Source organism: Bombina bombina, chromosome 3, assembly GCF_027579735.1.
Source record: "Bombina bombina isolate aBomBom1 chromosome 3, aBomBom1.pri, whole genome shotgun sequence".
NCBI classification, from domain to species: domain Eukaryota; kingdom Metazoa; phylum Chordata; class Amphibia; order Anura; family Bombinatoridae; genus Bombina; species Bombina bombina.
In genome coordinates, this window is record NC_069501.1 from 1222616184 (window position 1) to 1222638349 (window position 22166).

General features: G+C 37.7%; 1 protein-coding gene across 2 annotated transcripts in view; it reads right to left on the minus strand.

Annotated features, from left to right (window-relative positions):
* Positions 1 to 1664: 1664 nt before the first annotated feature.
* The window catches only part of TSKU (tsukushi, small leucine rich proteoglycan), a 36444-nt gene continuing 15942 nt past the window's right edge, over positions 1665 to 22166 (minus strand). The window contains exons 1-2 of one of the 2 annotated variants that reach the window (XM_053708695.1): positions 14871 to 15088; positions 1665 to 3856 (exon numbers count right to left, since the gene is read on the minus strand). In XM_053708695.1, the coding sequence (XP_053564670.1) occupies positions 2793 to 3856; positions 14871 to 14922 (1116 nt within the window). In that variant the 5' untranslated portion in view covers positions 14923 to 15088 and the 3' untranslated portion in view covers positions 1665 to 2792. Of the gene's footprint in view, positions 3857 to 14870; positions 15089 to 22166 lie in introns of those variants that run through there. The other variant, XM_053708696.1, reaches the window with a different exon arrangement.

The window sequence follows — 22166 nt, forward strand, 5'->3', positions numbered from 1 at the left end:
AAAATTGGATGACCTAGAGAATAGGTCCAGACAAAATAATATCCGAGTGGTGGGTCTCCCTGAGTCAACCCCTGGCTCAGCGCTTATTGACTTTGCAGAACAATCACTACCACAGTTATTGGGACTTCCTAATGTCAACATACCCTGTGTGGTCGAAAGGGCTCATAGGGTTGGAGTGCCGGCACAGAAGGAAAAATCAGAAGACCCCTCCCAGGCAAGTCATGATTAAGTACTTAAACTTTAAAGATAAGGCATTACTTCTCAAAACATACAGGCAGGCCCCCAACCTGGTGTATGAGGGGTGCAAGCTGCATCTATTTCAGGATTATTCTGCTGAAGTAGCCAAGAAAATGAGAGTTTTCACCCTACTGTAAAGAGCTTATTGACAAGGGAGAATCCATTGCCCTATTATACCTGGCCAGATTCAAGGTACAAATGCCACAGGGACCAAAGTTCTTCAAGGACACCATCCAGTTCAAGATTTTCATGAGATCTCTTGACTTTGGAAAGAACAACCAAATTGAAGATCAATGCTATCCTGGGAGGATTGAAAGTTTCTTCTGGTAGATTCACTGAGGCCAATATCAGCCTAATACTTAAACCCGACAAAGAACCTCTCAATCCAGCATCATATCGTCAGATTTCACTGATGAATTCGGATTACAAAATATTAACAAAAATTATGGCAAATAGGCTAGCATTGGTCATGCCGGTAATCACACACACTGATCAGACAGGTTTCATCAAGGGGAGGTCGGCTGTTAAGAATGTTAGTATACTTCAAACTCCTAACACATTATTGGAACACTAAATTGAGGGCTCGGGTGGAAAGGATGGACGAGGCATGTGTTCTACTTGTAGACGCAGAAAAAGCCTTTGATAAGGTCCTTTGGGGACATTATTCCAAATCTACAAAGAGTAAATAATAAGAGGGCTCTTTCGTAGAAGCGCTGAAGATCATGTATACTGCTCCTCGTGCAGCTGTCTTGGTCAACGGAACACAATCTCAACCCTTTTCTTTAGAACGGGGCACGAGACACAGGGGTGCCTGCTATCACCCCTACTCTTTGACACAATGTAATTTTACAGACAAGGAAAGTTATCCTAAAGAACTGGTTAACTCATGAGGCTCCAACCCTACAACAGTTAAAGAGAGGTACACCAACAACTACTCTATGAACAGGCAGACACGCTGGTAGATGCTCAGAAACGTACAAATCTCTTCATGGCAAAATGGGAAATTTATTTACACACACTAGATCAAAGGCAACAACTACAAATCTTGTACCCAATACAAAATACTAACTTTATCTTAGAGGCACAATTGAGAGGGGAGTGGGAACTCGACTGAGAGTTATGTTCAGTCCAATCGAGGGAGACCACACCAATCTAGGCAAGGGGGACAGGGACACCTCGGGGTAGGTAGAGGAGGAGAGGAGTAAGGCTGGAGGAATGTTAATATTAATAAAAAAAAATGAAGACATGCATTGCAAAAAAATTCAATGGTTAATTCTCTATTCAAGATCTTACTGTTACTTTTTTTAATCTTTTATTTTCCGGTATGTACATTGGGATAAAATGTTGATGAATGTTCTTTGCATAAATAAAAAATAAATAAATTAAAAAAAAAAAAAATCAGTCTCCCAATAAAATAAAATATACTCTTGTTAATGCAAGAAAACATTTATTGCCAATATAATCTGTAAAAATAAGACATAGCAACCAATTCTCTCTCGCCCTCCTGCTAGTATGATTTTAGTCATAACAGCAGCAGGGTTACCAAGTGTCCAGTGATCAATAGTACAGTCAAGTCAAAATCATTATTTCATAACTCAGATAGGACACAGAATTTTAAACAAACTTTCCAATTCACTTCCATTATCTAAATGTGCACAATCTTGTCATATGCTTCTACTGAACATGTGCAAGATTCACAGGATATATGTATATGCATTTTGTTATTGGCTGATGGCTGTCACATGATGCATTAGGAAATTAATGTAACTGACATTTGCCAGAGAAAAAAATAAATAAAAATATTACTTATTTGAAATTGGGGGTCTAATCTGAGGTCAGATATGGTCAAATAACTGACAGGGGCTGCAGGGCAATGTGTTTTGCTCATGACTCAACCTAGTACCCATGATTTCCCTTAGGTAACCTATTAGGGTTTTTTTGTTACAGAGGGCAACCCTAGCAACTATTAGCTTAGTTGGTAAAAGTTGCTGATAAAGTTCTAACATTTGAGATCAAATCTAATTCATAAAAAAAAAAAAAAAAAAAGTGCTAAGTCAAATTGATTGACAGCGTCACAGAAGTAATGGTTATAAGCCTCTTTCTGATATGGCACATTTATTATCAACATCTCCAAATAGTCTTGTAAAGTGTTATGAGATTAAAGTTTCTGCAGAATGCGGAGCAATGTTTAAGGCACTTATTTGAAATGACTATTTTAATCACATTAAAACCCGTTTGCGTAATGTTGCAAATTTTACTCTTTATTTTTTACAAAGCAAATTTAAAAAAAAAAAAAAAAAAAAAAGTTTTAAAAATTGTTCATATTGAGCACTAAAAAGACATTGGTCCAAAAACAATGATAAAGACCAGCTTTTGAAATTGCAGATATGTGAAAAGATTGATAAAAATTATTATACATTAAAGAATATCATTACAAAAACAATCAAACTTCTCGTAGAAATTTATAAATAAAATGATGGATCATTCCCTGCCCCCTCCCACCCAAAAAAGGCACTGTATAACCCAAGGCAATACTGTACAAAATAATACAAGTTTTAAAAAATAGATGGCACTGATACAGCACCATTATCATCACGGCATAGTAAAATTTCCTTTCGAACTAGACCAGTTTGTCGATTAAACTGACTTTCCTTTACAGTCTTCACACAATGAGTGTTCTTTCCCCATGTGATGCTTTTTATAGATGGTAAGTAGGGGAGAATATCCTTGGGTAAGGACGAGACACCACTATTTGACAAGTTCAGCTCTTGTAAGGAGTCCAATCCAAAGAATACATCAGAGTTTATGGACTTTAGATTGTGATTGTTTGAAAGGTCCAGTGTTTGGAGATATGGTAACTCCTTGAAACTGTACGGAGAGATCTCTTTCAAAGACTGTAAGCTGCTGAGAGATAAATGGGCTAAATTTTTCAGTCCCAAAAAGTTTTGCGCCTCAATTTTGGCGATGGGGTTCTTGTCCAAATTAAGGTGTCGAAGTGGGATTCCCTGTAGACTTGGCACTGCTTGAAGTCTATTTCCAGAGAGTGTTAAACTCTGGATGTTTGGAGTTGTGCTATTTATACCTTTTGAGATGGAGCCAATAAAGTTATTTGAAAGGTCTATGGTCATTGATTTCCCCTGACCAAACAATGTGAACGCACCCATTTTAATATCCAACAACTTGTTAAAACTCAGGTCAAGGTCTACAATAGGCGAATAAAAGAAGCTTTGAACTGGTAGCATTTCCAGCATGTTGTGACTGAGGTCTAAAGTCTCCAGATAACGCAGTTTTGAAAAAGTCGTGGAAGAGATCTTGACTATTTGGTTGTAACTCAAATTAAGGTTTACCAGAGTGGTATAGCCAGGCCCAGACAATACAGACTCATTAATCTTCACCAGTTTGTTTGAGGAAAGATCCAGATAAGCTGTATCCAGAGGAATAGAGACAGGGACAATATGAGGTCCAATGCCGCTGCAATCCACTTTGGTCAAGCTGAAGCTGTCAAAAAGGCCAAAACTTTCTACTTCACAGTGACATCCTGGGAAACATGGTTTACTTGAACTGACAACGCTGCTGGTGAGCAGCAGATAAACCCAGGTACACAACCTCATCGTTAATCCTGAAAGAAAAGAACATTTTAAAAAAAAAATTAGTTTTTTTTTGAATGGGTAAAAAAAATAAAAATGAATGCAATTCCCACATAAGGATAAGATCAACAAAAGCATGACACTATGGAAGCAGTTTTGTGTGTGCAAATCTAGGGGAGGATTTTTTTATATGCAGATGTAGAATATCAAACACATTGAGATGATTTATCAAATCCAGAGAAAACGCATGTGTTTTGCTATCAAAGGATACAGGATCTAGAAGTAGGCAGCCAATATAATAAGGTATCTTAAGATATTAATAAGTCCTTTTGGTGTATATTAAATGCTTTATTGGCTGAAATGATTATTTCTAATCAAATACCAAATAGAGCCACAGGTATCGGCATTCGGATTTTTACAGAAGTGGATATTTTGTTTGAAATATGTACTAAATCCGGCACTGCAAAATAGCCAAATGCCAATACCTACGTTTTTTTGGAATTTTAGCAAACAAATTGCTAAATGCACAGATCTATTGGGTATTACAACAACCGCTCTTGCAGGAATAACCAATGCTAAAAGCTAGCAACAGCGAGTCACTATAGAGATACACAGCACTGTCATGCACTTGCTATTTACTGTCAATGTTTTTGTTTTTTATTTTCCCAGAAGTAGCTGACGGGAGATCATTGAAAACAGGGGTAGGAATTTTAATCTTATTTTATATCAGGGCTCGACAAACCCAAGAGCAAGGGAGCCACTGGCTCCTAGAATTTTACCCCTGGCTCCTAACTTTTATTTTGGTTATTCTCCAGATAACTATACGCAAATACCATTGCCTGGCTCCTAAAAATTCTAAAATTTTGAACAGATTTGTTGACTCCTTTTTTTATATTATGAAAATTAATTTGAATGTACCATCACTTTAAGGGGACAGTCAAATCCAAAACAAAAGTTCATGATTCAGATAGGGCATGTAATGTTAAACAAGTTTCCAATTTACTTTTATCACCAAGTTTGCTCTTCTCTTGGTATTCATAGTTGAAAGCTAAACCTAGGATGGCTCATATGATAATTTCTAAGCCCTTGAAGGCAGCCTCTAATCACTTTTTTTTTTTTTGCTTTTCACAACAGGGGAGGGCTAGTTCATGTCAGTCATATAGATAACATTGTTATCATGCCGGTGGCAGACACAGCACTAATTGGCTAAAATCAAAGTCAATAGATAATAAATAAAAAGTCATGTGATCAGGGGGCTGTCAGAAGATGCTTAGATACAGGTGAATCACAGAGGTAAAAAGTATAATAAAAAGGGACACTCAGGTTTTATTAAATTTTCATGATTCAGATACAGCATGTAATTTTAAACACCTTTCCAATTTACTTCCATTAAAAAATATGTGCACAGTCTTTTATATTTACACTTTTTTTGAGTCACGAGCTCCTACTGAGCATGTGCAAGAACTCAGACTATAGGTATATGCATTTGTGATTGGCTGATTGCCATCACATGGTACAGGGGGAGTGGAAATATACATAACTTTTAAATGTGTTAGAAAAGAATCTACTACTCATATGAAATTCAGAGTAAATGCTATTGTATTGTCTTGTTATCTTGCATTTGTTGATTATGCAAATCCGCTGTGTTTACTGGTCCTTTAATATAACAGTGCTGGTTATGCAAAACTGGGGAATGGGTAATAAAGGGATTATATATTTTTAAACAAATTCTGGTGTTGACTGTCCCTTTAAGTTGGCATATATATTACATATACAGGAGGTAACAATTGCATATAGTTTATATAAAAAGGGACAGGAAACCCCAAAAATGTATTAAAATGATTTTGATAGACAATTTTCTAATTTACTTCTATTATCAAATCTGCTTCATTCTTCTGTTATCCTTTGCTGAAGGAACAGCATTGCAATACTGGCAGCTAGCTGAACACATCTAGTTAGCCAATCCCAAGAGACAAATGTGTTTCAGCAGCTAGCTCCCACTAGTGTAGGATATGTGTATTTGTTTTCAACAGGACATACTAAGAAAACAAAGCACATTTGAAAATAGAAGTGAAAAAAAAAAAAAAAAAAAAAAAAAACCTGTGTCACAGGAAGGAACAGATTTTCATTCTTGTAGATAACTGTCCCAGCATGTGATCCCATTAAACTCCTCTAAGGGAAGTCTGAATCATAAGTGTAAATACTCTGCAATTATTACTGCAGCACAAAAGGAAGGGAAAAACTGTCAACTTGCAAGCTAGACTTGTTCTGTTTCGTGACAAGCACAGATGCGGGAGAAACAATAATACACAAAGGTATTGGGAGAAAATATCAACATACAGTGCAGGCAATTGCAGTCCAAAAACTGTAATTATTTAGGGGACAATGTAGCAGTTTAAATTTCCTAGGTGCGTGTGGGGGGGGGGGGGGTTACCCCACATGCATGCATAACTAATTATATATATATATATATATATATATATATATATATATATATATATATATATATATATTTATTTATTTATTATGAGAAACATGAGATTATAATGTAAAATGCTTAAAAAAAAAAAAAGGGACTTTAAACACCCATTAATAATCACTAGACAGAATGGTGTATTCAGTAAAAAGGTTTGTCTGAGAAAACTATGCAGAAGTATTTGTATTTTCAGAACTTAATTCATTTTTAAATCTTGGGAAAAAGGGATAAAAGATTTAGTCTCCAATGGGTGCTGCCATGTTGGATTTTTTTTTTTTTTTTAAATCTCTGCTGAAGACATTTATGGACAGCTATAAAAACGTCACTAGAATGTGCAGCCAATGACTGTGAAACAAACATACTTTAAAAGCTATATTTAATTTTCTATGCAAGTAGATTTATTCTAATAAAATCCAGAAACTATGATTGGCCCCTGTGCTTGCTTATCAACCCACCTGAAGATATGCAGGCACAATTGCATCTAGAACCTAAGTAAATAAGCTGCCACATTTTGTTTTTGCATGTCTTACACATGTATTTTACTAATCCAAGACCCCATAGAAAATGAAGACAAAACCCATTTTGTTGAATTTGAGGATTTCACAACAAACTAATTGTAAAAGGAAGCAACATTTTCCTTTAAAAGTCAAGAAACATCTGTCAATAAATCTGGTGTTAGCACAGTCAACAACCTAAAGAAAACTAAATATTTAACCTCTTAAGGACATATGACAGAATTTTTCCGTCATAAAACAATTGAGCAAACTGAAAGCTGTGTCCTTAAAGGGTTAATTTAAATAATATTTACCTAATATATATCCAACAAAAATATAGAACACAGATGCCCAGTTACCAGATTGTGTGTCTTTAAGACGTCTGAGATGACACCAGGTCGTGCAGGCATCTTCACAACATTAGAGCGCACTCAGAACAGAGTCTCTCTCTGTTACATTTATCCACCAACTGGGAAAACTTGTGCTGAACTGAAGGTGAAACGCACACAGCTGAGATAAGATTGTCAATGTCAGCGCCTATAGTGGAGTTTACAAGATCCCAAGGTGTTAATTGACGTCGAGACTAGTTCAAAGACAGATATGACACCGGGCACTTTTAACCAGTTATGGCATATTGCAAAACCAGTCCCAAAGTCAAATCATTCAATAGAACAAGAAACAAGTTTTTCATTAAATAAATACACTACCCCTATGTTTAAAAGTTTCAGAGGTATTTTTATTTGGTTGCATCTAAGAGAGCATTTTTTTAATCAAAATTTTACATTTGACATTCAAATATTAGACTTAAATTAAAATAAAGCACACACACACAAAAAAAGTTGTGTTAGGACAGTTTATTGCAAAAGGATTCTAGACAAAAGTGCACTGCAAAGCAGAAAAGTACTTCTAAATCCTAGAAATCTGTGCTCGACAAACCCAGGATTTTGGGAGCCACTGGCTCCTAACATTTCGGGCTATTCTCGTTATATACACAAATAGTCTGGCTCCTAAACCCTAAACAGATCTGTCAAAACAAAAAACCACTTGTAGCCACTAATCATCAGCTAGCTCCTACCTGTGATTGTCAACTAAAGATACCAAAATAAAAGTAAAATGCTTTCCGCTGGTAAGGCTCACTTTAAATATTCTTTAAATTAAAGGGACATGAAACCCACATTTTTTCTTTCATGATTTAGAAAGAGCATGCAATTTTAAACAACTTTCTAATTTACTTCTATTATCTAATTTGCTTTATTCTCTTGATATTCTGTACAGAAAAAGCATATCTAGATAGGCGCAGTAGCTGCTGATTGGTGGCTGCACATAGACGCCTCTTGTGATTGGCTCACCCATGTACATTGCAATTTCTTTAACGAAGGATATCTAAAAAAAAAAAATGAAGCAAATTAAACAATAGAAGTAAATTGGAATGTTTAAAATTGTATTCTCTACCTGAATTTTGTAAAAAAAAATTTGGGTTTTGTGTCCCTTTAAAAAGGAAATTACATTAGGTAAGAGGGAATGATTTTCAGGAAGCTGCCTATAATAATACATTTACAGGGACACCTCACAGGTGTGTGACACATGCGGTCACATGATTGTCAGGTGGGACTGTCAATAATAAAACAGATTTTTGTGACGTGGCTTGTCAGTAAGGCACGTCAAACATTTTTTCCTGCTTATCTGCATCACGTATTTGTCACTTAGAGATAAAATGCCAAATATAAAAAACACACACAAAGATAGTTCTATATCCTAGTTGTAAACTGAAGGCTTTGGAGTAAACATCTATAAAACAAAAAAAGTGACCTTAAATCAATAAATGCATTTGAACCTTTGGAATGTCTAATGTAAAACTGTGTTGGTTATGACAAACTGGGGAATAGGTAATAAAGTGATTATATTTTTAAACAGTAAGAATGTTAAAGCAGAATGTTCCTTTAAAGTAAGGCTATGAAACAAGTACTGCAGTTTGGGTTTTTTGATGCATGCGTCACTCATTCGGTTGATATTTTCTTTGAGGAACAAAAAGATAAAATTGTGTGGGGTTTTGCCTTAAAAAGTAAACAGATTTGAGGAGAAAAAAAAAAAGTGGAAAGTTACAAAGAAAAAAAAAAAAAGAAACCGTTCTTAAAAAGAACAGCGGTCTAGCCCAGCAGCAAAGCCTTCTGGGAGAACATATGCAGTTAATTAGGACAGAACTCACAGGGGGCTCTTACCAAATGCTGTTTTATTGTGTTTGCCGTTAGCCAGGCTGTTGTATTAGAACTAAGTTGCTAATGCACTCGTTTTAGAGGCACCTTTAAATTCAGCAAAGTGTGAAAAGTGGTTTTTCCTGGAAGAAACCAGGAAGTTTTTTTTACTTCAGCAATTCTACTGCATAATTTTACGAGGAATAAAAGCTATTAAGACCTGGAAATTGTAAGGTTTTATCTTTAAAAAGACACCAAAATTAAGTTTTTAGCGAAGAAAGTCCTGAATTTCTGCATAAAGAGACAGTAAACACCTTGTAATTACAAGACATTTCCATTGTGCTGATATAGAACATCATATCGGCCATGTTTATAGGGATATAAAGCCCTTTTTTTTCTCCATGATTCCAATAGAGCATACAATTTACAACGTTCCAATTTATTTCTATTATCAAATATTCTTTGTTTTGTTATCCTTTGTTGAAAGGCAGGAATGTAAGTTCAGGAGTGTGCATGTGTCGGCAGTACTAAATGGCAGCGTTTTTGCAACAAAAGTTCTTAGCAAGAGCACTAGATGGGAGCACTATTTCCTGTCATGTAGTGTTCTAGGCATGTGCACGCTACCTATTCTAGATATCACTTCAACAAAGAACAACATGAGAATGAAGCACATTTTATAATAGAGAATACAATTTTAAAACCCTTTCCAATTTTACTTCTATCTGAATCATAAAAGAAAAAATGTGGGGTTTCATGACCCTTTAATTAACAACCTTTTTTACGACCGTTGTTTTCCAATAGCCAAAATCCACCCACCATTTGCCTTTTTTTGGAAGAGCCAGACTGAGCTTTAGTCGGCAGATTTCAACACTAGCCACAGTAATTATGCAGATATCAGTTAGACCCAATTAGGGAAAGAAATGTAGCAGAGTTAGCCTCGGGGGCAGGGTGCATTTAGTTCTTAGAATTACAAAACTTTGTTTTCATAGCTAAATAACCTGAAAGTGGGCAAAATAAATCATGAGAATAGATTGCAAAATGGTTTCATTAAGTGAAACTATACCTTTTATAATTAAAAAATTCAAGGTGTTTGCTGTCCCTTTAACAGGGGAAATGTGACATGCAATTAACATGCCTTCAACTCTTAATCTAAAGGGACAGTGCACTAAATTGGTTTCTCCTCAGTTTAAAATAACTTATTTTACCAGCTGCAGAGTTTAAAATGTATCGACAATTTCACCTTTAGGAATAATTTTGTATATGAAATAACTATTACTGCTAATAAAAACCATGACCCAATGAAATGGGTTGAGCCTACAGGGAAAGACCACCTCATATTTTCAGTCTAATTATTTACACAAGTCCTCCTTTGCTTCTTTTTATACTGTTTACTCAAAAGGCCAAGAACAATGGGAAAAAAAAAAACATTTAAAGTGCCAATCTGTCACAGACACCAACATTATTTTATCTAAAATCTGCTTTACTTGTTTTCCGAGTAACCAAAACGTTCAGTATGGGTGTAGTGGGGGACAGACACAAATCAGCTATTTTAAATGACAAAATAAAAATAAAGGGTAAAGGAGCTATTTGTAAACAAGTTAATACACTCCAGTAAGTAAATGTATAATTGTCAACACATTAAAAAGGAGAGAAAATATTAGTGTAACTGTCCCTTTAACAGGAAAAAAAATATTTCCACAACATAATTTCCTAGGTATAAAGGCTACATTTCTGTGATGAACTGGAAATTGTATTGCGGTCTCTTTTAAAGACACCAAAATTATTCTTTTTTTAACCCTTTACTTAACAGGGTAAACTACAATCCATTACACAAGGTGTTAAATGTTTTAATCTTAATAGGACAAAAGTGAATTTCCAAGAAATAATTTACTGTGAGCTTTGTACCTGCAGCTGTAAAAATGAGAGCACTGAAGTTTTACAACCAAATGCATACAGAAGTGGAAAATTCCTAGCCTAAATATATTTTAAACAAGAATAAAACTAAAAAAAAGGTTGGTATGTACGTTTTATAGAAAGGATTTTATTTCGCCATTGATGTGTTGCACGTAAATGTGTTGCACATAAAATGTCTGTTTCTGAAACGGTTTCTCACCTGTGAAAACATTTCAGGTGGGTCCTATATAGCCATCTGCTACATCCAATATATACTGTAAAAATATTTGCTTTTCTGCAGTCTGGAGTAGAGAGTAGAATTTTTTATTTTTTTTTAAAGCAAGCTTATGTCAAGATTTCCCAGAGTATAAATATTAGACACTGCACAGGATTCCCTAAAGATCCATTATGATTACATGCTACAATTCATTAGAATGAGTAACTGTAATACTAGTAACCTGCAACTTATGTTTTTAATCACCAAAAAAGGGTTTAACACAATAACCCAAAAAGTTAGGAGCCAGGGGTAAAATTCTAGGAGCCAGTGGCTCCCAGGCTCCTGGGTTTGTCGAGCCCTGGTTTAACAAATAGTAAAAGTTCTGTTTACAGCCCGCAGAGCACTGCTGGTCCCTTGAGTACTAATCAGCGGCGCTAGTTATACATTTGAGTTGAGAGACTAGCGCTACAGATTGGGTTAGGCCTCCTATTGTAACGTTGCTGGCGGCAAAAGCCATGCTAATAAACCCAAGCCCCATTATAAGACCGACGTATAGGGTATGTTTCTGGTTAAGGGGTTAAAATGTGTACAAGTACAATGTCCCTTTAATGTAGTAAAAAGAATGTATGAATGAACATATGTATGTATGTGAACATCAAATAAGTGTTAGACTCTTAGTTGATTTTAATTTACTCCACATTTTTGCAGTGTAAGTGGTTTCTAATCTGAATAGTGCTCTGGGAGAGATCTACTCATTTGCAAGAATTGCACAGCATCAACAACAAATACCCGTTGAAATAACTGAAAACTAAACAAATATAGAGCTGTAGCAAACTATTAAATATTAAAATAGCTCAATGCTATTGAAACGTACACTTGTTTTGCAGCTTAAATTTCTTTTATATCAATTTCAAGGCTAATGAAATACTTGCTAAATAAAATTATATATATATATATATTTTTTTTTTTATTGGAGTAGCCGTGTTAGTCCAGAGATTTAGATATCAAAATGACAAGAGTATTGCATTGAGCAATGATACTTTTTTTTTATTGGACTAACTATACATTTATAAGTCGACAAGCTTTCGGAAGAGTTCCTTCCTTTATCAAGTCTGGTGCAATTCACCAGATTGTCTACTTATAAATGTATAGTTAGTCCAATAAAAAAAAAAATGTATCATTGCTCAATACAATACTCTTGTTTATATATACACAGTATATTACACACACACACACACACACACACACACACACATTTTAAAGAAACAAAGCACACGTACTTGGGGCGTGTTGTGAATCTCCTCCGTTACAATGCGAGCGTCACCATTTATAGATAAGACACGTCCGTCATTACATACAAGCCTGAGAAAGGTGTAACCCAATAGAAGGTACCACGTACACACATGTGCAAACTACAAATAGCACTTTTTACATTAACCATCTGTAGCTTTATGACACAGTTAAAGGGAACTCCCTGATCACCATGGACAAGCAAGAGTTGGGGAATGCAGAAGGCCAGATGTGTACTTTGCGCAATGCCTAAAGGACAATTATCTGTCCACATCACAAGAGAAAACTGTTTCATGTGCCTTTTTGCACTACATTGTAAATGATCTGTATACAGAATAAAAAAGGTATTAAAAGCATTTAAAATTGACGCTTTTTTTTTTTTAAAACAAAAACTTAATTTCCAATTCAGGAACATACATCTTTAGAAACCTAAAATGTGTTTAGGTTATTTGCTTTAACCACTTTATAGAATTTTGCAAGGTCATGGTGCTTAAAAAGGACATAAACCCCCCAAAATGGTTTTCATGATTTTGGTAGAACATACAATTTTAAAAACAACTTTCCAGTTTACTTCTATTATCAAATTTGCGTCATTCTCTTGGTATCATTTGTTGAAGGAGCAGCAATGCACTACTGGTTTCTAACTGAACACATGAGTGAGCCAATGACAAATATATATATATGCAGCCACCAATCAGCAGCTAGAACCTAGGTTATTTGCAGCTCTTGAGCTTCCCTAGATAAACCTTTCAGGAAAGGATAACAAGAGAAGGAATCAAATTAAATATTAGAAGTAAATTAGATAGTGGTTGAAAATGGTATGCTCTGCCTAAGCCACGAATGTCTAATTATGACTGTCCCTTTCATCCTACAGGAAGCACTCTAGCCTCTATGAAGCCAATGAATCACTCCTTACAAATTTCCCAATTTTAAAAAACCGTGTTAAAATAAAAATCATTACAAACTGTTTTTTTGGCTACATTTGAGATATTACAGTCTCCCTTCACTGAGCACCACCGTGATAAACTTCAAAGAATTCTCATGTTAAAGCAGCACATTGTGCTAGGACTGGAATTTAAAGAACAACGTAAAGATGAGAAAACAAAAAAAAGGTTGCAGGATCTGTCCTAAAGTAAAACTAGGTCACATAAGTGAAATTGGTTGTGGAATTTACAGGCCCCACACCTCATCAATTATGGCAACTGTGAGACTGCTTCTCCCGATTGGCTCACTGGCCACGTACCGCAATGTTTACAACTCCTGACCAGAACTTTCTCTGTGTTTTTAACCCCTTTTTGAGGATGCAAAACAGTAAAACAGGGCCGGTAATGTTTAAATTACATGCTGTAGTGGTTTAGAGAAAGTTGATTTGGCATAAGACTCTCTTAAAATGCAGCTGGCGTGTCAAATGCACAAGTTTAGGCAAAGTATATAAAGAATGAAATAGTTATTTCATGAATGAGAACAGCTGACAAAAGGTCACGCTTGTCTTGACGTAAGCCCAAGAAATTCCAGCATTTCACGCCTTCAGATGCAATTGAGAAAAAAAAAAAAAAAATCTTTTAGGACAGTAAAAAAAGGTGAAAGCTGCAATCTTAAATATAAATAGTACAGATCGGCAATACAGAAGTGAATGGCAAAAGATCTAAAAAAACATAAAGGATTTAAAATTAAACTAAGTTTTGTTAGCAAATATTTGCATTGTTTTGAAGGGATGTACACTTTAAAGAATATCAATAAAAGTATTTATCTGATCTCTGCTGTTGCCAGTTATGGACAGATAAAAAGAGCTATATACACTGCATGTTCTGCAAGACACATCATAGCCTCACTTAGGATGGGGGGGACGGGGACAAAAAGTTAAATAAAACACTTTGTGTAAATCACAGGAAAGGGAGGGGAAAATAAATAATGAAAGTAATTGGTAAAACATTGTTTCTACACAAGCCTTTTTTATGAGGCATTTAATTTAAGCTGTATGCCCCTTTAATATAATATGTAATACAGTAGTTGACAAATCTGTTTAAAATTTTGGGGCCAGTAAGAATATTCAGTAGCCAGAAATACTTTTAGGAGCCAGACAGTGGTATCTGTATATAGATCTATGGAGAATAACCCAAAAGTTAAGCGCCAGGGATAAAATTCTAGGAGGCAATGGCTCCTAGGTTTGTCAAGCCCTGATGGAAAAAATAAATAAATAAATTTATTATTTTTTTTCTCCTTATATTAAGAAACAATGTAAGGAATAATTTACTAACTGTAGGACAGAAAAGGTCAGAAGAAAAAAATAAAAAGCCAGATAAGAACTCTTTGGCAAATGTTGTTTGCAAGCTTTTCAACTGGAATAGAATCTACTCCAATGCATGCTGTATTTTAAAAATATTAAAAGGTTTAAAAGGTTAAAAAGGACCCAGTAGTAGGAGAAAAGGTAATCAAATCAATGCACAACTGAACATTTAGAATATCCTGTTAAAATTATTTTACCTGGTTCCAAGTAGTATGATTTTGTACATGTTGCAGTCTTGGCAAAAATCATGTCCACCAATATAAACTCTCTCCTACAGCCACATAACTAGGAGAGAACTGGACAATGTGGCAGCTAGCAGACTCCCATATGAAGCAGCTGTGTTAATATTCTTCCATAGTACTACACAATAATATGAAATGTAATCTGAGGTGGCAAAATACATTTCCTCCAAGTTCTGCACAAGACCTTAAATACTAAAGTCAGACACAAATCTGCAAACAATGCATAGCACACTTGACGTCAGACAGGCAATGTATCTGCCCTGCAGGATTGCGTAGTCAGAAGTATGTGGTTTATCAGTAATCAGATTTTAAAAAAGGGACAGTAAATATCTGGATATTTCCATATAAATGCCTGGATATTTCCATATAAATGCTTAGTTATGTGCAATCAAAATGTTTTGCAATATATTTATTTTGTCCCCTTTCATGTAATTTAGCAATAGAACTTGAGAAGCACCCTACTGACTTCTTAAGGCTAACTATATATAGATATATACACACATATATATATCCCTAAGTGATGTTAACTGCAAAAAAATGCATTTTATAGTAACTTTATGACCCTGGCCATCTTGTAGTCTTGCTGACTAAAGCCCAGAGTAGCTCCTCCAAATAAGGCAAAATGGTGGGTGAGTTTCTCTAGAGAAAATTTGTTTTTAAAAAGTTAAGATTTGGTTGATATATTATTCGTTAGCAGCACAACGGAAATGTCATGTAATTATAAGATGTTAACTATCCCTTTAAAAGTATTTCATAATTCTATATGGCTTGGGAATTCTACTAGTCAGTGGTGGTTATAGAACGTTATAGGGACACTAAATTCAAAATTAAACTTTCATGATTCAGATAGAGCAACAATTTTAAACAACTTTCCCATTTACTTCCATCAACAAAATGTGGAGTCACCAGAACCTGTAAATATAAAGTATTATATTGTTTAACCAGATTTGTGGAGGTACAACCCCCTAAACAAATAAAAATGTGTTTGTTGTTCATATCTGCTAATGAGCATGGTCATATTGGTATCTGGTAGTGGCGCAGATGGGTAAGATAAAGGATAGATAGATCTGGTTAAACAATATTATACTTTTGAAATGTTACCCACCAAGAAAGAACCAATTGAGTAATGTTCTTTTGATAGTTCACCGGTGTATAGGCCTGTAAAACAGAATTTATGTTTACCTGATAAATTACTTTCTCCAACGGTGTGTCCGGTCCACGGCGTCATCCTTACTTGTGGGATATTCTCTTCCCCAACAGGAAATGGCAAAGAGCCCAGCAAAGCTGGTCACATGATCCCTCCTAGGCTCCGCCTACCCCAGTCATTCGACCGACGTTAAGGAGGAATATTAGCAAAGGAGAAACCATATGGTACCGTGGTGACTGTAGTTAAAGAAAATAAATTATCAGACCTGATTAAAAAAACCAGGGCGGGCCGTGGACCGGACACACCGTTGGAGAAAGTAATTTATCAGGTAAACATAAATTCTGTTTTCTCCAACATAGGTGTGTCCGGTCCACGGCGTCATCCTTACTTGTGGGAACCAATACCAAAGCTTTAGGACACGGATGAAGGGAGGGAGCAAATCAGGTCACCTAAAAGGAAGGCACCACGGCTTGCAAAACCTTTCTCCCAAAAATAGCCTCAGAAGAAGCAAAAGTATCAAACTTGTAAAATTTGGTAAAAGTGTGCAGTGAAGACCAAGTCGCTGCCCTACATATCTGATCAACAGAAGCCTCGTTCTTGAAGGCCCATGTGGAAGCCACAGCCCTAGTGGAATGAGCTGTGATTCTTTCGGGAGGCTGCCGTCCGGCAGTCTCGTAAGCCAATCTGATGATGCTTTTAATCCAAAAAGAGAGAGAGGTAGAAGTTGCTTTTTGACCTCTCCTTTTACCGGAATAAACAACAAACAAGGAAGATGTTTGTCTAAAATCCTTTGTAGCATCTAAATAGAATTTTAGAGCGCGAACAACATCCAAATTGTGCAACAAACGTTCCTTCTTTGAAACTGGTTTCGGACACAGAGAAGGTACGATAATCTCCTGGTTAATGTTTTTGTTAGAAACAACTTTTGGAAGAAAACCAGGTTTAGTACGTAAAACCACCTTATCTGCATGGAACACCAGATAAGGAGGAGAACACTGCAGAGCAGATAATTCTGAAACTCTTCTAGCAGAAGAAATTGCAACTAAAAACAAAACTTTCCAAGATAATAACTTAATATCAACGGAATGTAAGGGTTCAAACGGAACCCCCTGAAGAACTGAAAGAACTAAATTGAGACTCCAAGGAGGAGTCAAAGGTTTGTAAACAGGCTTAATTCTAACCAGAGCCTGAACAAAGGCTTGAACATCTGGCACAGCTGCCAGCTTTTTGTGAAGTAACACAGACAAGGCAGAAATCTGTCCCTTCAGGGAACTTGCAGACAATCCTTTTTCCAATCCTTCTTGAAGGAAGGATAGAATCTTAGGAATCTTAACCTTATCCCAAGGGAATCCTTTAGATTCACACCAACAGATATATTTTTTCCAAATTTTGTGGTAAATCTTTCTAGTTACAGGCTTTCTGGCCTGAACCAGAGTATCGATAACAGAATCTGAGAACCCTCGCTTCGATAGGATCAAGCGTTCAATCTCCAAGCAGTCAGCTGGAGTGAAACCAGGTTCGGATGTTCGAACGGACCCTGAACAAGAAGGTCTCGTCTCAAAGGTAGCTTCCAAGGTGGAGCCGATGACATATTCACCAGATCTGCATACCAAGTCCTGCGTGGCCACGCAGGAGCTATCAAGATCACCGACGCCCTCTCCTGATTGATCCTGGCTACCAGCCTGGGGATGAGAGGAAACGGCGGGAACACATAAGCTAGTTTGAAGGTCCAAGGTGCTACTAGTGCATCCACTAGAGCCGCCTTGGGATCCCTGGATCTGGACCCGTAGCAAGGAACTTTGAAGTTCTGACGAGAGGCCATCAGATCCATGTCTGGAATGCCCCACAGCTGAGTGACTTGGGCAAAGATTTCCGGATGGAGTTCCCACTCCCCCGGATGCAATGTCTGACGACTCAGAAAATCCGCTTCCCAATTTTCCACTCCTGGGATGTGGATAGCAGACAGGTGGCAGGAGTGAGACTCCGCCCATAGAATGATCTTGGTCACTTCTTCCATCGCCAGGGAACTCCTTGTTCCCCCCTGATGGTTGATGTACGCAACAGTTGTCATGTTGTCTGATTGAAACCGTATGAACTTGGCCCTCGCTAGCTGAGGCCAAGCCTTGAGAGCATTGAATATCGCTCTCAGTTCCAGAATATTTATCGGTAGAAGAGATTCTTCCCGAGACCAAAGACCCTGAGCTTTCAGGGATCCCCAGACCGCGCCCCAGCCCATCAGACTGGCGTCGGTCGTGACAATGACCCACTCTGGTCTGCGGAATGTCATCCCTCGTGACAGGTTGTCCAGGGACAGCCACCAACGGAGTGAGTCTCTGGTCTTCTGATTTACTTGTATCTTCGGAGACAAGTCTGTATAGTCCCCATTCCACTGACTGAGCATGCACAGTTGTAATGGTCTTAGATGAATGCGTGCAAAAGGAACTATGTCCATTGCCGCTACCATCAACCCGATCACTTCCATGCACTGAGCTATGGAAGGAAGAGGAACGGAATGAAGTATCCGACAAGAGTCTAGAAGCTTTGTTTTTCTGGCCTCTGTCAGAAATATCCTCATTTCTAAGGAGTCTATTATTGTTCCCAAGAAGGGAACCCTTGTTGACGGAGATAGAGAACTCTTTTCCACGTTCACTTTCCATCCGTGAGATCTGAGAAAGGCCAGGACTATGTCCGTGTGAGCCTTTGCTTGAGTAAGGGACGACGCTTGAATTAGAATGTCGTCCAAGTAAGGTACTACAGCAATGCCCCTTGGTCTTAGCACAGCTAGAAGGGACCCTAGTACCTTTGTGAAAATCCTTGGAGCAGTGGCTAATCCGAAAGGAAGCGCCACGAACTGGTAATGCTTGTCCAGGAATGCGAACCTTAGGAACCGATGATGTTCCTTGTGGATAGGAATATGTAGATACGCATCCTTTAAATCCACCGTGGTCATGAATTGACCTTCCTGGATGGAAGGAAGAATAGTTCGAATGGTTTCCATCTTGAACGATGGAACCTTGAGAAACTTGTTTAGGATCTTGAGATCTAAGATTGGTCTGAACGTTCCCTCTTTTTTGGGAACTATGAACAGATTGGAGTAGAACCCCATCCCTTGTTCTCTTAATGGAACAGGATGAATCACTCCCATTTTTAACAGGTCTTCTACACAATGTAAGAATGCCTGTCTTTTTATGTGGTCTGAAGACAACTGAGACCTGTGGAACCTCCCCCTTGGGGGAAGCCCCTTGAATTCCAGAAGATAACCTTGGGAGACTATTTCTAGTGCCCAAGGATCCAGAACATCTCTTGCCCAAGCCTGAGCGAAGAGAGAGAGTCTGCCCCCCACCAGATCTGGTCCCGGATCGGGGGCCAACATTTCATGCTGTCTTGGTAGCAGTGGCAGGTTTCTTGGCCTGTTTTCCCTTGTTCCAGCCTTGCATTGGTCTCCAAGCTGGCTTGGCTTGAGAAGTATTACCCTCTTGCTTAGAGGACGTAGCACTTTGGGCTGGTCCGTTTCTACGAAAGGGACGAAAATTAGGTTTATTTTTTGTCTTGAAAGGCCGATCCTGAGGAAGGGCGTGGCCCTTACCCCCAGTGATATCAGAGATAATCTCTTTCAAGTCAGGGCCAAACAGCGTTTTCCCCTTGAAAGGAATGTTAAGTAGCTTGTTCTTGGAAGACGCATCAGCCGACCAAGATTTCAACCAAAGCGCTCTGCGCGCCACAATAGCAAACCCAGAATTCTTAGCCGCTAATCTAGCCAATTGCAAAGTGGCGTCTAGGGTAAAAGAATTAGCCAATTTGAGAGCATTGATTCTGTCCATAATCTCCTCATAAGGAGGAGAATCACTATCGACCGCCTTTATCAGCTCATCGAACCAGAAACATGCGGCTGTAGCGACAGGGACAACGCATGAAATTGGTTGTAGAAGGTAACCCTGCTGAACAAACATCTTTTTAAGCAAACCTTCTAATTTTTTATCCATAGGATCTTTGAAAGCACAACTATCCTCTATGGGTATAGTGGTGCGTTTGTTTAAAGTGGAAACCGCTCCCTCGACCTTGGGGACTGTCTGCCATAAGTCCTTTCTGGGGTCGACCATAGGAAACAATTTTTTAAATATGGGGGGAGGGACGAAAGGAATACCGGGCCTTTCCCATTCTTTATTAACAATGTCCGCCACCCGCTTGGGTATAGGAAAAGCTTCTGGGAGCCCCGGCACCTCTAGGAACTTGTCCATTTTACATAGTTTCTCTGGGATGACCAACTTGTCACAATCATCCAGAGTGGATAATACCTCCTTAAGCAGAATGCGGAGATGTTCCAACTTAAATTTAAATGTAATCACATCAGGTTCAGCTTGTTGAGAAATGTTCCCTGAATCAGTAATTTCTCCCTCAGACAAAACCTCCCTGGCCCCATCAGACTGGGTTAGGGGCCCTTCAGAAACATTATTATTAGCGTCGTCATGCTCTTCAGTATCTAAAACAGAGCAGTCGCGCTTACGCTGATAAGTGTTCATTTTGGCTAAAATGTTTTTGACAGAATTGTCCATTACAGCCGTTAATTGTTGCATAGTAAGGAGTATTGGCGCGCTAGATGTACTAGGGGCCTCCTGAGTGGGCAAGACTCGTGTAGACGAAGGAGGGAATGATGCAGTACCATGCTTACTCCCCTCACTTGAGGAATCATCTTGGGCATCATTATCATTGTCACATAAATCACATTTATTTAAATGAATAGGAATTCTGGCTTCCCCACATTCAGAACACAGTCTATCTGGTAGTTCAGACATGTTAAACAGGCATAAACTTGATAACAAAGTACAAAAAAAGTTTTAAAATAAAACCGTTACTGTCACTTTAAATTTTAAACTGAACACACTTTATTACTGCAATTGCGAAAAAACATGAAGGAATTGTTCAAAATTCACCAAATTTTCACCACAGTGTCTTAAAGCCTTAAAAGTATTGCACACCAAATTTGGAAGCTTTAACCCTTAAAATAACGGAACCGGAGCCGTTTTTAACTTTAACCCCTTTACAGTCCCTGGTATCTGCTTTGCTGAGACCCAACCAAGCCCAAAGGGGAATACGATACCAAATGACGCCTTCAGAAAGTCTTTTCTAAGTATCAGAGCTCCTCTCACATGCGACTGCATGCCATGCCTCTCAAAAACAAGTGCGCAACACCGGCGCGAAAATGAGACTCTGCCTATGCTTTGGGAAAGCCCCTAAAGAATAAGGTGTCTAAAACAGTGCCTGCCGATATTATTATATCAAAATACCCAAATAAAATGATTCCTCAAGGCTAAATATGTGTTAATAATGAATCGATTTAGCCCAGAAAAAGTCTACAGTCTTAATAAGCCCATGTGAAGCCCTTATTTACAATCGTAATAAACATGGCTTACCGGATCCCATAGGGAAAATGACAGCTTCCAGCATTACATCGTCTTGTTAGAATGTGTCATACCTCAAGCAGCAAGAGACTGCACACTGTTCCCCCAACTGAAGTTAATTGCTCTCAACAGTCCTGTGTGGAACAGCCATGGATTTTAGTGACGGTTGCTAAAATCATTTTCCTCATACAAACAGAAATCTTCATCTCTTTTCTGTTTCTGAGTAAATAGTACATACCAGCACTATTTCAAAATAACAAACTCTTGATTGAATAATAAAAACTACAGTTAAACACTAAAAAACTCTAAGCCATCTCCGTGGAGATGTTGCCTGTACAACGGCAAAGAGAATGACTGGGGTAGGCGGAGCCTAGGAGGGATCATGTGACCAGCTTTGCTGGGCTCTTTGCCATTTCCTGTTGGGGAAGAGAATATCCCACAAGTAAGGATGACGCCGTGGACCGGACACACCTATGTTGGAGAAAGTATTGTTTATTTCACTGAGCAATCACAGAACCCCTATACACTATTTAATCCAGAGCAGCATAATCTCTATCTTTGCTCACAGTTCTACACATTTTCTAAGCAGTTGTCTCGTTCTCCATCTCTAGAACAAGCTTTTGTTTTGATCCTGCTGCATTGAAAAATAAATACTTGAGTTCTTCCTTCAGCCTGACAATGTTTATTTAGGTAGGAAACCTCACA